Source organism: Mus pahari, chromosome 19 (assembly GCF_900095145.1).
Source record: "Mus pahari chromosome 19, PAHARI_EIJ_v1.1, whole genome shotgun sequence".
Classification (NCBI taxonomy): domain Eukaryota; kingdom Metazoa; phylum Chordata; class Mammalia; order Rodentia; family Muridae; genus Mus; species Mus pahari.
The window spans coordinates 83120846-83134406 of NC_034608.1; the positions used below are offsets into that span (position 1 = coordinate 83120846).

The 13561-nt window shown below is 43.0% G+C and overlaps 1 protein-coding gene across 5 annotated transcripts in view; it reads right to left on the reverse strand.

The window, feature by feature from the left end:
* Csgalnact1 (chondroitin sulfate N-acetylgalactosaminyltransferase 1) overlaps positions 1-13561 on the reverse strand; it is a 334708-nt gene that overhangs the window by 17660 nt on the left and 303487 nt on the right. For all 5 annotated transcript variants that reach the window (XM_029532248.1, XM_021219074.2, XM_029532247.1 and 2 more), the window contains one exon: positions 12449-12550. In XM_029532248.1, the coding sequence (XP_029388108.1) occupies positions 12449-12550 (102 nt within the window). The remainder of the gene's footprint in view (positions 1-12448; positions 12551-13561) is intronic.

Consider the following 13561-nt stretch of genomic DNA (forward strand, 5'->3'; position numbering starts at 1 on the left):
GTTCTCTTAACCACTGAGCTATCTCTCCTGTCACCAATGAAATTTCAATTTGGATTTATTTCTTCTACTTCTGCTGCTTCTTCTATACTGAGACTGCTATTGTTATCATAAATGGACATTTGCCGTGATGGAATTTGCAATTGGTAAAGGAGAAACAAAACCCAGAGACGTCTTCATGAATCCTGGGCCACTCAAATAATCCTAGTACATAAAGTGCAGTCACTGCAGAATCCGGCTTCCTAGTGTCTTCTTATCTGAATTCATGCTACCAGGAGCCGAGTAACATGTCCTTCATGTGTGTCGCCCCAGACAGACTGAGGTTTATGTTCCTCCCTCTCTCCCTCCCTCCTTTCCTCCCTTGCATCTTTCCTTCTTTCCTCCTTCTCTCTCTCCCTCCCTCCCGCCCTTCTCCCCCCCCCCCCCCACCGCCTTCCTTCTTAGCTTAGATATAGCAGCATCACATGGTAGGAAAGAGGACCACCTTGCAGTTAGAAAGCACTGATGCATCAGCCCTGGCAGCACTGCAGGTTAGCTTTGTGAGGAGGACAAACTCATTCCTCACTCTGTTCTTTGGTTGCTTAATTTGCGTAAAAAGAATAATACCAGTCTCCATTTTAGAGTGACTAGTTTAGTGGTGGCAAAAGGATCTGGCAATATGAGCATCAGCTCCTGCCATCGTCGGCACAGGTAAGGATTCTCAAGCCTGGGCTGCCGAAGCAAGAAGAATCTTTGCTTTGCTGAACTGCCCCCCCCCCCCCCCCAAACAGCAGAATCTTCGGAAACAAGACACGCCTGGGCAAAAACATAATTCATTTGGTGCAAGAGGGGCCTGGACAACCTTCTAGCAGGTGGAATGAAAGGCTGCATTCAGTCCTCTTCCAGCTCCCATGTGCCAAGGGGGCTGGCATCTGGCAGGTCTCTTGTAGACTCCATCCATCTTTGTTCATGGCTTGTTTTTCCCTCACTCCTTGTTTTGCCCATTCCTACCTCGGCCCAGTCCCGCCACTCCCCAGCTTCTCCCCATCCTGACGTATTCAGCAGACACAGATGGAAAGCTATTTCCATTATCAATGGTTTAATCTTCCTTGCAACTCTCTTGGGTGAAGGGCAACACAAAGTACTTAAGTCCTAAGCTTTTCACACACCAAGTGGTGCTAGGATCTGGGGATTTGATCACAACAACCAGTTTCACTACTCTTCCGTGACTGACTGTCTTCTTTCAGATCTCAAAGGAAGCTTTGGTGTTTTATCTTGGGGATCTATGGGCCCAGCCTAGTCTCGGTATGACTGCAGACAGGACCAACAGGACGGACAACTTAAGATGCAGGTGAGCGATGTGAAAATCATGCTCTCTGAATCAGAAATCCAGAATCCAGGGCCTGCAACTGTGCCTGCTCCCTACCGTGTGCACACTGGACGTCTATGAATATGTGCGAACCCAGGTTTATGAATAGAAGTTAGAGAGCTTCTAGCTCTCGAGGTGCTTCTAACTTATTTGGGTCAAGTCTCTTGCCTCTGCACCTTTCTCCAAAACCTCTTGACCTAGTTTCACGGCCCCTTCAGCTCTGACATCCCCCTCGACGGAGTCTTCACTTATTTCAGCCCTGTGATTTCCACTACTCCTGTAGAGCCTGACCTGCAACCCTTTGCTCAGAGGGTGGTGGTAGAGTGGGGGTGGCTCCAGCCCTGTTCCTTTGATTAGCACAGAGACTTATGTTCCAATCCTTTCCAGAATTACAGCTGGCACTAGTTAAGAAAAAATCCAGCTCTGTTTCCATAAGCACACAGGTGCTGGGAGGACCTGGAAGACGGCCTCAGGCTCCTAGAGGTTTCTTTAGCTCCGCTGTAAGTCGCCAGAGCCCATGTCCTCCTGACATGTTTGTTTAGCTGCCAAGGGAAACTTTCCCTGAGGGAGAGGTCTGGATTTCACCTGTTCACCTAGGGGACTTTCCAACCAGTTCTCCTCCTTATTCAGGGTCTATCTTGTTCAATCGTTTCCATTTTTATACCCTCTGAAATCATGTCTCTTGAACCATGGGGGTATTTGTTACCTTGTTTACAGAGTAGGAAAGTTATCATTTTAAAACACAGAGCTCCTTCAGAGTGTATCTGACTCATAATTTAAAAGGTAACTCTCCTAAGGGGATTTTTAAATGTTATCATGAAAGATTTTAAATAGAAAAGCTTATTTATTTATTAGGTTTAATGAGATAGGATCATGTTATGTAGACGACGCTAGGCTCAAACTGAGAATCTGCCTTCCACCTAAGGTGTGGGGTTGCAGGAATGTGCCCCACACTTGGCTTAACCATGCTTCTCTTCTGCATGAACATGTCCTAAGCAACCTTTCCTAGGGCAAGAGGCACACCTTCTTCAATGTCACATCCGAAGTGCAGGGACAGTGATACCTTAGCCTGGGATAGCCTGCAGTCAACCTGCGCAGATACTTTCTGAAGTCAAGTCACACTGAGCAGAAGAATGCAAGGTGAGTGGTATGGACGCCTGAGCTAACTGTGTTAAAGATACAGCAACCTATAAGAGATACAATGGCAAACCCAAAGCAAGGAGATAGTGAACACCTGGTTGCTACAGAGTTTAAGAGGGAATCGAGAATCTGACGAATCTGCCTGCCCAACACACAAATAAATCTGCTTTGTTCTGTACAAAAACTCTTCACATCCTGGCTCAAGCTGCTTGACCCAATAAACACCTTCATCTGCTCCACAGCATCAGAAGCAAGGGGAGGGGCTGGGGCTTGCGTGACAGCCTTTGGAAAACAAGGCAGGACATCCATGGCACTAGTGCTCGAGATGACCTTAATTTGAAAGATTAGAAAAAGCCTTTGAATGTTAACCTCTCTGCCTGAATGTGTTGCTTCTATAGAAAAATTATTCTGGAAACTAGGTCCAGAGAAACATTTTGTCCACCCTCACATAGCAGCAATTTGCTTTTTCCTTTTCACAAATGCTTTCTACAAGATAAGGTATTCCCTGTGATTTCCAGGGCACTCCCCATTCCTAATGTGGATCACAACCAGTCTCCAGTATACACTGACAGCCCCAGGAGGATATCTCCTCTGTATGTGCATTGCTTACACAGGGGGTAGTACTGGGGCAATAATACATGAAGCCCAGTAGCCCGTGTCCATGCCTCACAGAACTCTGTCCTCTTAAGTCCTTCCTGGCCCCTCATCTACCTTGAGCATGGCAACCCAGGGACAACTTTCCTCTGGCCTCCTCTGAAGCCCTGATAGATCACCAGGTCCTGATGAGTGGGACTCACGTACACAAATAAAGCAGGGTGGGGTTAAAATCAGCAATGGCCCAGAAAGGACAGTGCTGCCTCTGTCATCTACCTATGGGAACACCCTGACTGCCAGGATAGCAAGACCTCAAAGTCCATTGTGCAGTGACTTATTCCACCTGAGAAACCCTATGGCCATGAGTGTAGATCACTGAGTCTATATGCAGGAGTTCAGGTCTGCTGTCCACCTGCTCAACTCTGGTGACAAGCCAGTAGATGCGCATGACAGATAAATCAAAAAGGTATGCATATGATTGGGACCACATGTTTCTTCTTGTGATCCTTTCCCAGTAGATACTGTCTTCATATCTTTCTGTGAAAGGGCTCTTTTCATACCTGTCAAGTACCTCTCCACAAACTAGAGAGACCTCTCTGGGCATGCTATAGAGTCTTGCCCCAGTCGTCCTTGTCTCTTGATACCTATTGTACCAAGCACACCAATGAACAAGAGGTTTTAGCGGGTTAGGATCCTTTCAAGGAAGCAACTCCACACACCTCCTCCCTTCAGAAATCATCCAGTTCTGGCTCATAAGTGGCACACAGAGGGACAAAGGAAAGACTAAAACACTCTGCACCACAAGAGATGAGTAAGTAGAAATGACCAAGGCCCTTTCTTCTGTTACTTCCTGAAGAACTTGCTACCTGGAAAGGCTTTCCCACAAGGAGAGTTCAGCACCCTCAAATGCTAAGCAGGAAGTTCTAACCAGGAGGAAAATGAGGAGTGAGAGAACCAAGCTGAGAAAATAGCATGCAATTTGTTTTGAAATATTTAATTTACTCTCACAATGAAACACAGTATTTGATGACATGCCGACAGTTGTGGCAGAGCAAGAAACAGGCTCTGAGGGTGATAGAATGGGGGCTCTCCATCTCCCTAGTATGTAAGTTTCTATTATGGACACACAAAAGGATTCATGATTTATTCCTAATTACATCTTGCATTATCTTAATAAATGAGAAAATACTTGAATTTCCCACTCAGTTCCTTTCTTTGATATAAATCTGCTGCATGGGGACCTCTCAGTTTCATGCAGTCATTTTTGTAGAGGTTATGATGACCTGAGAAAGCCATTGCTTCTGCTGCTTTTAATTCCCCTAATTGCCTTGCATTTCTCCAAATGAGAAGATTAAAAGTGATAAAAGACCTTGCTGTCTCATATGGTTGGTTCTAATACAGACATTTTCTCACAAGTGTAAAGAAATTGTCTTAATGTGACACTTCCCTTTATTTTAAAAAATACTTTAAAATTTTGAATAGAAGCTAGGATTATAGAAAATGTGTAATTTAAAAACTTACACTGTGTAACCCTAAGTATCAAAATGTTTTATGGGCTCTACTGTCAAATGAAGACATTTGAATGCTATGAATAATTGAAAACTAAACATACAATCATCCCTGGGTTTTTTCTGCAAGCATTTTCAATAATAAATTTTAAATTCTCAACACTCTGAGCTTATACAAGTTGTTTTTTGTGAGTTTCTATAGGGAACTCAGGTATTCCTTTCGACTAAATCTAAAATTTCTTGTAACCTTGTAGCTCTGTCCATTCAGAAGAGAAGAGGGGAGCATTTGAATCTCTAATAGCAGGGCAGACCACTGCTCATTAGTATGGACCCTCTTAGTCCAAAAAAAAAGGGGGTTGCTTTATCTTTTATGTTCTTTCTTTTTATAGTGTATGCATGCAAGTTTTATGTTATTTTGAGTGGGGAAATCAAAGTCTGCTTTGGCAGACACTAAACAAACGTGCTGATATACAGAAAAACACGAAGAGGGCAAATGAAGAGCTGGCACAAGACCACAGGGCCGAGGCCTTGGGCAGGGTTGGGAAGGAGGTGAAGAAGGAATTGTGGCTTCCTTCCCACTCAAGGAAGCCTGGCCCATGAGACATATCGTAGCCATGGTTTTATTTGTAAGTGGGAGAGTCAACACACAGAATCATAGCTACAAGGCTGTGATGTGCCAGTGAACACATTCCTTCATTCCTCACTTCCGGTTTCCTTCATGTACTTGTGGTGGTTTGAATGAGAATTGTCTCCCCCGGCCCCCGTGAGCTCATGTGTCTAAGCACTTAGCCATCAGCAGATGGTAAGGTTATGCAAACTCACTGGGAGAGGGCTGTCTGTCACTTTGGGGACAGGATTTGAGAGTTCATAACCTTTCCCTGCTTCCAATTTGTTCTTGTTTCCATGGTCTGGTTGAAGAGTGTGAAAAGCCATCCCTCTGCGTCAACTCTCCACTGCCATTCCTCCTCTGCCATCAAGTGCTCTAACCCTCTAAAACCATAAAATAATAAAAAAAAATAAAATAAAATAAAAAAACCAAGTTCTTCTCCATGCTGCTTTTGGTCATGGTGTTTTACTACAGGGAAGTAAGTAATACAGAGCTCAATGCTCAGACTCGGCCCTTTTAGTCTTCCCTTACTCTCTAAAGCATGAACCGACAACTCCTGGCTCCTTTCTCTGTCTCTGCCATGAGGTATGCTTGCCTGACCCACACATTGCCCATATGGACACTGACATCTGGATAATTCCTTAAAAAGCCTGGATCAAGCTGACCCAGCACGGTGTCTGTCATATAATTGACCTGTGCTGACTCTTTTTTTTGTTTTTTTTTTTTTGGTTTTTTTTTTTTGGTCTGGAGTAAGCAACGGATTTGGTATTCAATGCCATTGAAAAATGAGAAAGAAGTCTACCCTGCATGGGATGCGGGAGAAATAGAAGACAGAGGTTGAGACACTGGAACAATGTCTCAGCCATTAAGAACCCTCGCTGCTCTTGCAAATGAACAGGGTTTGGTTCCCCGCACATATCATAGCATGTATTACTTTACTGCCTACTATAGATGAATAGTATTTCATTGTATGGATATTTCATATCTTATTTTTTAGTATTTATTTTTTGTTTGTCAGACAATGGACATTTGAGTTGATTCCACCTTGCAAATTGATCATAATACCACTGAATATTTGTGCACATTTGTTTACATGTCTATTTTCAATTATTTTGGGATTTACAGAGAAAATGAAATTTCTAGTTTAGAAGATAATTCTATTCTAAATCATATAAAGAACCACTGAACTCTTATCCAGGAGCTGCACCATTTTCCATTTCGCCGTCAGTGGTCAAGAGTTCCAATGTGTCCACATTCACAGTGACACTGGTGATTATCTGACTGTGGGATTTTAGCAGAGAATTTACATGTGGTCCTCACACCCCTCTATATACACAAATTCTCCCTTCAGTTATCTGGATGAAATCTTCATGAAATGGTAAAGATGTGATGGCTTGAAATGCCATCACACACTGTGGTAAGGCAGGCACATGACCACCACCACCACTACAAGCCTCTTTTCCCCTCGTATATATGGGGTAGAACAGACTCTCTCTCTCTCTCTCTCTCTCTCTCTCTCTCTCTCTCTCTCTCTCTCTCTCTCTTTGTGTATATTCACAAATCATAAATGTATATGCATGTTTGTTTATGTACAAGTGTATTTGACTATATAAAATGTGTCTGAGTATGTGCCTAGAAGCCAGAAGTCAACATCAGGTATTTGTCACATCAAGTGTCCATCTTACCTTTTCAAATTGAATGTCTCATTGAAGATAGTGGTCACTGACTGGCTAGCAAGCTCTGAGGACCTTCCTATCTCCACTCCCCCTTCCAGTTCCAGAGTTATAGGCACATATGACCACACCCAGAGCACTGGAGATCTGAACTCAGGTCCTTATGTTTGTACAGCAGGTGCCCTACCTGAGAGCTAGCTCCCCATCTCTCAATGTCTCATTGTTAGTGCCTCAATTCTCAGATACAATTTCTCTAAAAGATGACTCTGTGTGACAATGATGAACGTGTAGGTGCATCATTCAAATCCAAGTTACAATCCTATTATCCTGTTCCAATCAAATGGCCTCTTAGACTGGTGCTGCTCAGAGTGAGCCATGACCAGATACAACAGTGCATGAGGGAACTAAAATGCTGGTTCTCAGGCTGCATCCCAAGCCTGCTGACTCAGAATATCTGGGGCTGGGCCCAGATGTTGAAAAGCATTCAAGGTTATACCAAAGCTTATGTGTATTTGAGAGCTATCGAATTAAGCTTCTATTTGAGAACAGAAGCATCCTGGGAACATTTTTAGATTAAGAATTAGGTACTGTGAAGTGATTTGAGCTGTTTTCTGAGATAGGGGCTTGTAAACCTTTTAACTACAATCTTTACAAAGGAACATATTGTCTTCATATCACAGGGCATGTACACATAGGCATGCGCAATGAAATTAGTGTTTCATCAAACAGTGTGTATCCTTATTACCTGTGATTCATTTGGAAAATTTGCAGCCTACTCTACTCTATTTTTCAAACACACTGGACTAAGCCCACTGAATCGATTTTGTAATCCTCTAATGAATCACAAACCAGAGTTTGCAAAACACCAATCTGTAGCAATCAACTGAAATACAAAGCTCAACTGAGGAAGTATAAACGCAGAGGAAGAGAACATAAACCATTGCAAACTACTCATTAAATAAGACTTTATTTTTAGATATTCTGAAAATGTTTGCATTTAGCTGGATTTAGAACAGTTTAATTACAATACTGATCTCGGAATGAAGGGGATTTCATTTAGCCTGATTACAAATCTCATTACCTTCAGCTAACAATTATAGATCTTAGGAGGGCACGGGGGGGGGGGGCACTTGGCTCTCTCATGTGACTGGAGTGAAGACATCAGGAACAAGCTCTTCACTGGGCTTACCCAGTCTCATCAGCTATGAAAGAGGGCTGATAGCAACACTCACCTCAAAACCCCAGACACAAAGGGTCAGAGAGCCTGGGGAGATAGAAGCCATGTGGCGGCCCATGTGGCGGCCAAACTCTAGCCACGGCAAGTGGGAGCAGAGAAAGGGAGTCCCAGGAACAAATGGTTAGTCAGACTTTTGGAAACCTCTAGCTCTAAGTTCAGTGTGAAAGAGAAGGAAGAGAGCAATTGGAAAAGATACCTAATGCCAACCTCATGCCTACACACACACACACACACACACACACACACACACACACACACACACGTGTGTGCATATACCTATGCACATACATGTCAATATGCATACACGTATTCATATCACATATACATCCATGCACCAAAAACATTTAATGAGATTGTTCATAAAATAACAGTAATTGAAAATAAAATGCCATTGAATAAGCATTCTTTCTACCTTAAAAGAATAGTGATGATATCTAAGTATTGTGTGTGTTTGTGTGTGTGTGTGCGTGCATGTGTGTTATTATATATCCAAATCCAATAATTGTTTGACAGTACCTTTCCCTTGATGAACAAACTTGTGTCAGGTGCTGGGGTTATGAGGACAAATAGGATATATTGTCATTTACTGAACAACTTATAATCTAGCTGCAAAGTGGGTATTATAGAAGTGTAACTCACTATATCATATGTCATGCGTCTAACATAAATGCTGTTGCCTATATGACTAGTGTTCAGAGAGGATAGGGTCAGGAGTAAAGAAGGGCTACACAGATGATCTGAGGTTGAGAGAGGAGTGGAGGTTGAATAAATGGCGCAAGGACAAGAAATCCAACAGGATCTTGCCAAGGACGTGCCAGAGAAACATTCTGACAGGATCAACTCAGCCATCACAGATGCCCAAGCATCCCAAAAGTTCCACCAACCCGGTGGATGCTACCATGGGCGTCACTGGCTTCAATATAACAGGTGTCATCAACACAGAGAAATGGGGTGCAAATTAATTTTGCTTGAGCTCATGTAGCATTCATTACTTTAAGTCACAGTCCCCAGGAGTCATTAGCAGGCCGTTTTCTGCACGTAGTGCATTCACTTCTGGGTATTCTCCAGTATTTCAGGAGCACCATTCCTTAGGACTCGGGTGGCTTTGCTGCCCTTGTTCAGATACTATGCTTTCTTTACCGACTAGGAGACATTTTGAGACTTCTGCTCACTAGGCATTATAATGGTGCCTTGTGACAAGTCATTCTGTGTTCTTAAAAAACCCTGTTTTTTTTCAGGCTATGCGTAGTCTTGAGACACTGCACTTTTTGGTAAAGATGTGCTTTATTTTATGCATATGTAAATCTCTCTCTCTCTCTCTCTCTCTCTCTCTNTGTGTGTGTGTGTGTGTGTGTGGTGTGACATGTGTGAAGGTACCTATAAATCCCTTGGAGCTAGTTACAGGTGGTTAAGAGTCACCTGTAGCTGAGCACCCAGTGTTCTTAACCACCAGGTCATCTTTCTAGCCCTATAAGCAGATTTTGACCCCTGTTGGGAGTAGAGGATGACATGGCCCCTGGATAAATTAGGAAACACCACCACATGTGTGGAACCAGTCATGCTGCACATACTATACATACCTTCTTCCTAGTAGCAAAAAGGATGCCACCCTCTACATCTACCAGGGTGGATTGAGACTGTAGGGGCACATTGATATATTAAAATCTTACCAGTGAATCCAGACCTCAAAACTTACTGGACATGTCAGAACAGAGAAAGTAAATAACTCCCTCCACTGGACCCCCTAAGTGTCAGATACCTCGCACTGGGATGACCAGCACCCCACACCGACTTGTCACTGGATTCTTGCTGTGTGTATCAAGAGCCAAGACTGTTGCCAGGTCTTTGGCTTAGCTCTGTCTATGGCTATTGATGTGGCCTGCTTGAGTGCCTACCTGCCCACTTCCTTCCTGTCTGGACTTGAATCCACTATTTCTTGCTCGAACCCGTTTTCTACTCTCTTGCCTCTACAGTTGATTACATCTTCATTCTGAAAACGAACTCTCCTGCACCTCAAGACCTACAACCCCAGTATCTTTATAATCCTGCACTTTTTCTTGTGAATACAGAATCTACTTACACTTCTCTGGGCCCACTTCTAAAACCTATTAAAGTCTGCTTCATCCTCTTATATTCCTTTTGTAACTTTATATAGGCATATAAACATAAAGGTGGATTGACTACAATTCTATGCACTATGTGGTGTTGAGAATCTATGTACTGTGTAGTGTTGCGACTTGAGATTAAAATAAAAGAATATGTATTTGCCTCAGTTAGAACACCAAGGCAGACAAGATCATCTGACTAATTGATACGATTAGAACTGTTACACCATGGGGTGGAGAGATGGCTCAATAGTTAAGAGAATTTTCTGTTCTTGCAGAGTACCAAGGTTTAATTCCTAGCCCTCACCTAGTACCCAGTCCCACCAACTGCTGTGATTCAAGTTCTAGGGGATTTAACATCATCTCCCTCTGACCTCTGAGAGCACCAGAAATGCAGACACATGGAGGCAAAACATGCATACCCATATTATAAAAATAAACCTCAAACATCTTGTGAATTTACTGCTATTCAATACATGTGAACATTGCAGAAGACATAAGTGCATTATGCAATGTTTGCAGAATCAGATGCTTACTGGCATTTAGTAACCTGGAAACCTGACATGGGAGGAATTACTTGAGAAAAGTACTTAAGCTTCCAGTCCCTAGAAAGAACATTTCCTATAACATGTCTAAACTAGCCTTCTACTTGTACGTACCATTTTTTATAAATCTTAGTCTGTGTAACCATTAGCAAGTGTCCCAACATCCATTGAGAAATAAAAAAAAAAAAAAAGTTCCAAACCCAATAGGATTCTGTGTGCACCCTGGAGTCACCTGCCCGGACAGACTTTAAAATGCTTTGGAATGGAGCAGTTGCCTGCAGTTCAGTGTGCAGCCTCTAGGGGTGGCCACCGCATCTTTTCTACCTTGATTGCAGGTGTGATGCTCCTGGAAACCTTTGCCAACAGTTTTGTCCAGGAATGGATACTGGCAAAGCCGCTTAGTCTAACCATCTGTGGTCTCCATCACTGAGCAGAGAGGGGAGGGAAACTGCAGTGCATTCAACTCAAGAAATTTCTACTTCAGTTACATCTAAGGAATCCAAGTATTTTGTTGGATTTAATCCTCCTCACCCACAGGCCTTTACTACTTTTAACTCTGATTGCTTTAGGATAAGGGTGAACAATTTTCTTTTTCTATAAAGACCCAGGTCGTAAGTTGTTAGGCTCTGTGACCCTAACAGCCACAAATAATATATAAATCAACAGACCTTTACTTACAATAACAGATGTGGGGGGGGGGTGGTCTTAGAGCTATAGCTATAGCTAGCGATCTCTGTTCTTTGGACGTTTGAAATTTTAATTGTGGCCATTAACACAAGTCTGGTGACAGCATGAGAATAAACACTGGAAGTGTTTTCCATCTCAGAAGTCATTCTTCAGCTGCCATCCAATTACCACTTATCAGAAACTCAAAACAGACAGTCCTGTTTATATCTAGCCACATGGACCTGTTCAGACTGGTTCTGCTGCTGAGTACCATTAAAGCAGTCAAAACTTCACACGTATCAGAGCAATTCACCTGACTTTTTTCTGCACACCTCTATGACAAGCAAGCATAGACCATGACAGTTCCATGCCGGCTTCCTTATTTGTACAAGATTCCATGGATTATTTCTCTTGTAAGAGAAAAAGAATCCATCTTTGCTGCATCTCAATACCCCCTATACACTCTGCAATTGATCAATGAGGTATAAACATACAACCTAAAGGTTTTGATGAAGTAATTTCTGTTCACTGGCTATGTTTAGTCAAGGATCCTTCCTACCTCAGTCACCCCTTCCGGGTGTCCCCTGATGTCTTTAAATGAATAACGGATGAAAGGCAAGTATGAAAGGGTGAGACCATTTACTCTGTGGATGAGATCTGAGCCTGAGTATTGCTCTTAAACTGTCAAGCGGTGGCTGAGTGGGAGTTCACTGCACAGCTATGTTCCCCCTAAATCTGACTATGAATATGTGAAATCCCCAAACCTGAGGTGCCGAAAGGGATTGCCTTCAGTTATGCATGAGCTCCCAAAAGCCTTTACTGTACAGGGCAATTTATGTCTACTGTCAAAGTCATCACCCTGACACAAATAAATAAGACCAGTATCAGACTGAGTAGTCTCCTGAAGAGGGAAAGTTCTAAATTTCCCATGCCTAGTCAACAATCAAATTCCTAGGTTACCTCATATTTAGGAAAACTAAGCAGGTATGGGTCTGGATGCTGTGACTCCTGGCTATGGCACCACTTACTTGGAAGTGTTTTCAAGTATTCCTTTGACTTCATTCATTTCTTCTTTCCCAAAGTAAACAACGGTGAGATGAACTCTCCCATCCTGTTGGATGCACATCTCCCTGGAAAGCAAAACACATGTGTGTCTGGTCCTGTCTGCACATTTACAGTAAGATGCAAACCAGTGTCCCCCCTCCATCTGCCTTCTTCTTTTCCCTTAATAGTTTATAAAGTGAAAAGAGACTTAAAGTAAACTCAAGACAGAAGAGAAGGGAACCCTGGTTAGACACTCAATTTTTATTTATCTTACGAGAAAACAAATACATTTAAATATTCAGATATGATAAATAAAATATCAGATGTGAGATACCTTAGAGTCACCCTACCACTGGATAAGCCTCCTTGGGGGCATCAAGTTGTCCCAGAACAGGTTCTAAGACATCTCTGGGGTATAAGACATTGGTTCTGTTTTACAGAAGAGAAATCTAATGTCCAGAGAGGGTAGAACAAGAAGCTTTGCCTGTGGACGTTTCCCTTGTGTGAGACAAACATCACAGTCTTCATTACCACAGTACACCAGCATTCTTTGGTTTAAGCTCTGGGAAGCCTTAGAAATATCCATTGCCATCTGGACTGTTAAGGAAACACCAGTACCTTCTATGCATCCCATTCTTCCAAGCAGGTGGGAAGGAACCTCACTCCTCGTGAACTAATGAAGTAGACGTATATAGGCATAGGCATAGAAGCTTTGATGAGAAGGTTTCTGTACAACTAGAAGGAACAAAAGCCTGGGAGGAGGAGCCTGGGGTAGAACAGCATGACTTAAAACTGAGAGTCCCTTTACAGCCGCAGTCCCTGCGGGGAGTCTTCAGCTATGAAGATATGTATATGTCTCTATACACAAAAGCCACCACTGTCCCATTGCCCATGGGGCCGGGGAACCATGGGATGGGAATGTGGAGCAGGCTGGGAACAAGAGGAGGGTCAAGGCAAATCCAAACCCCAGAAATCTCATCCTGAGATGTACAGAAGTATGATATCCCTGACGCGGCTGTCCTGGACCGTGCACCCACTTTCGCCTCCCCACTCCAGGAGGTCACATAGTTTGGTGGCCTGGTTAAACTTCTCTCCTT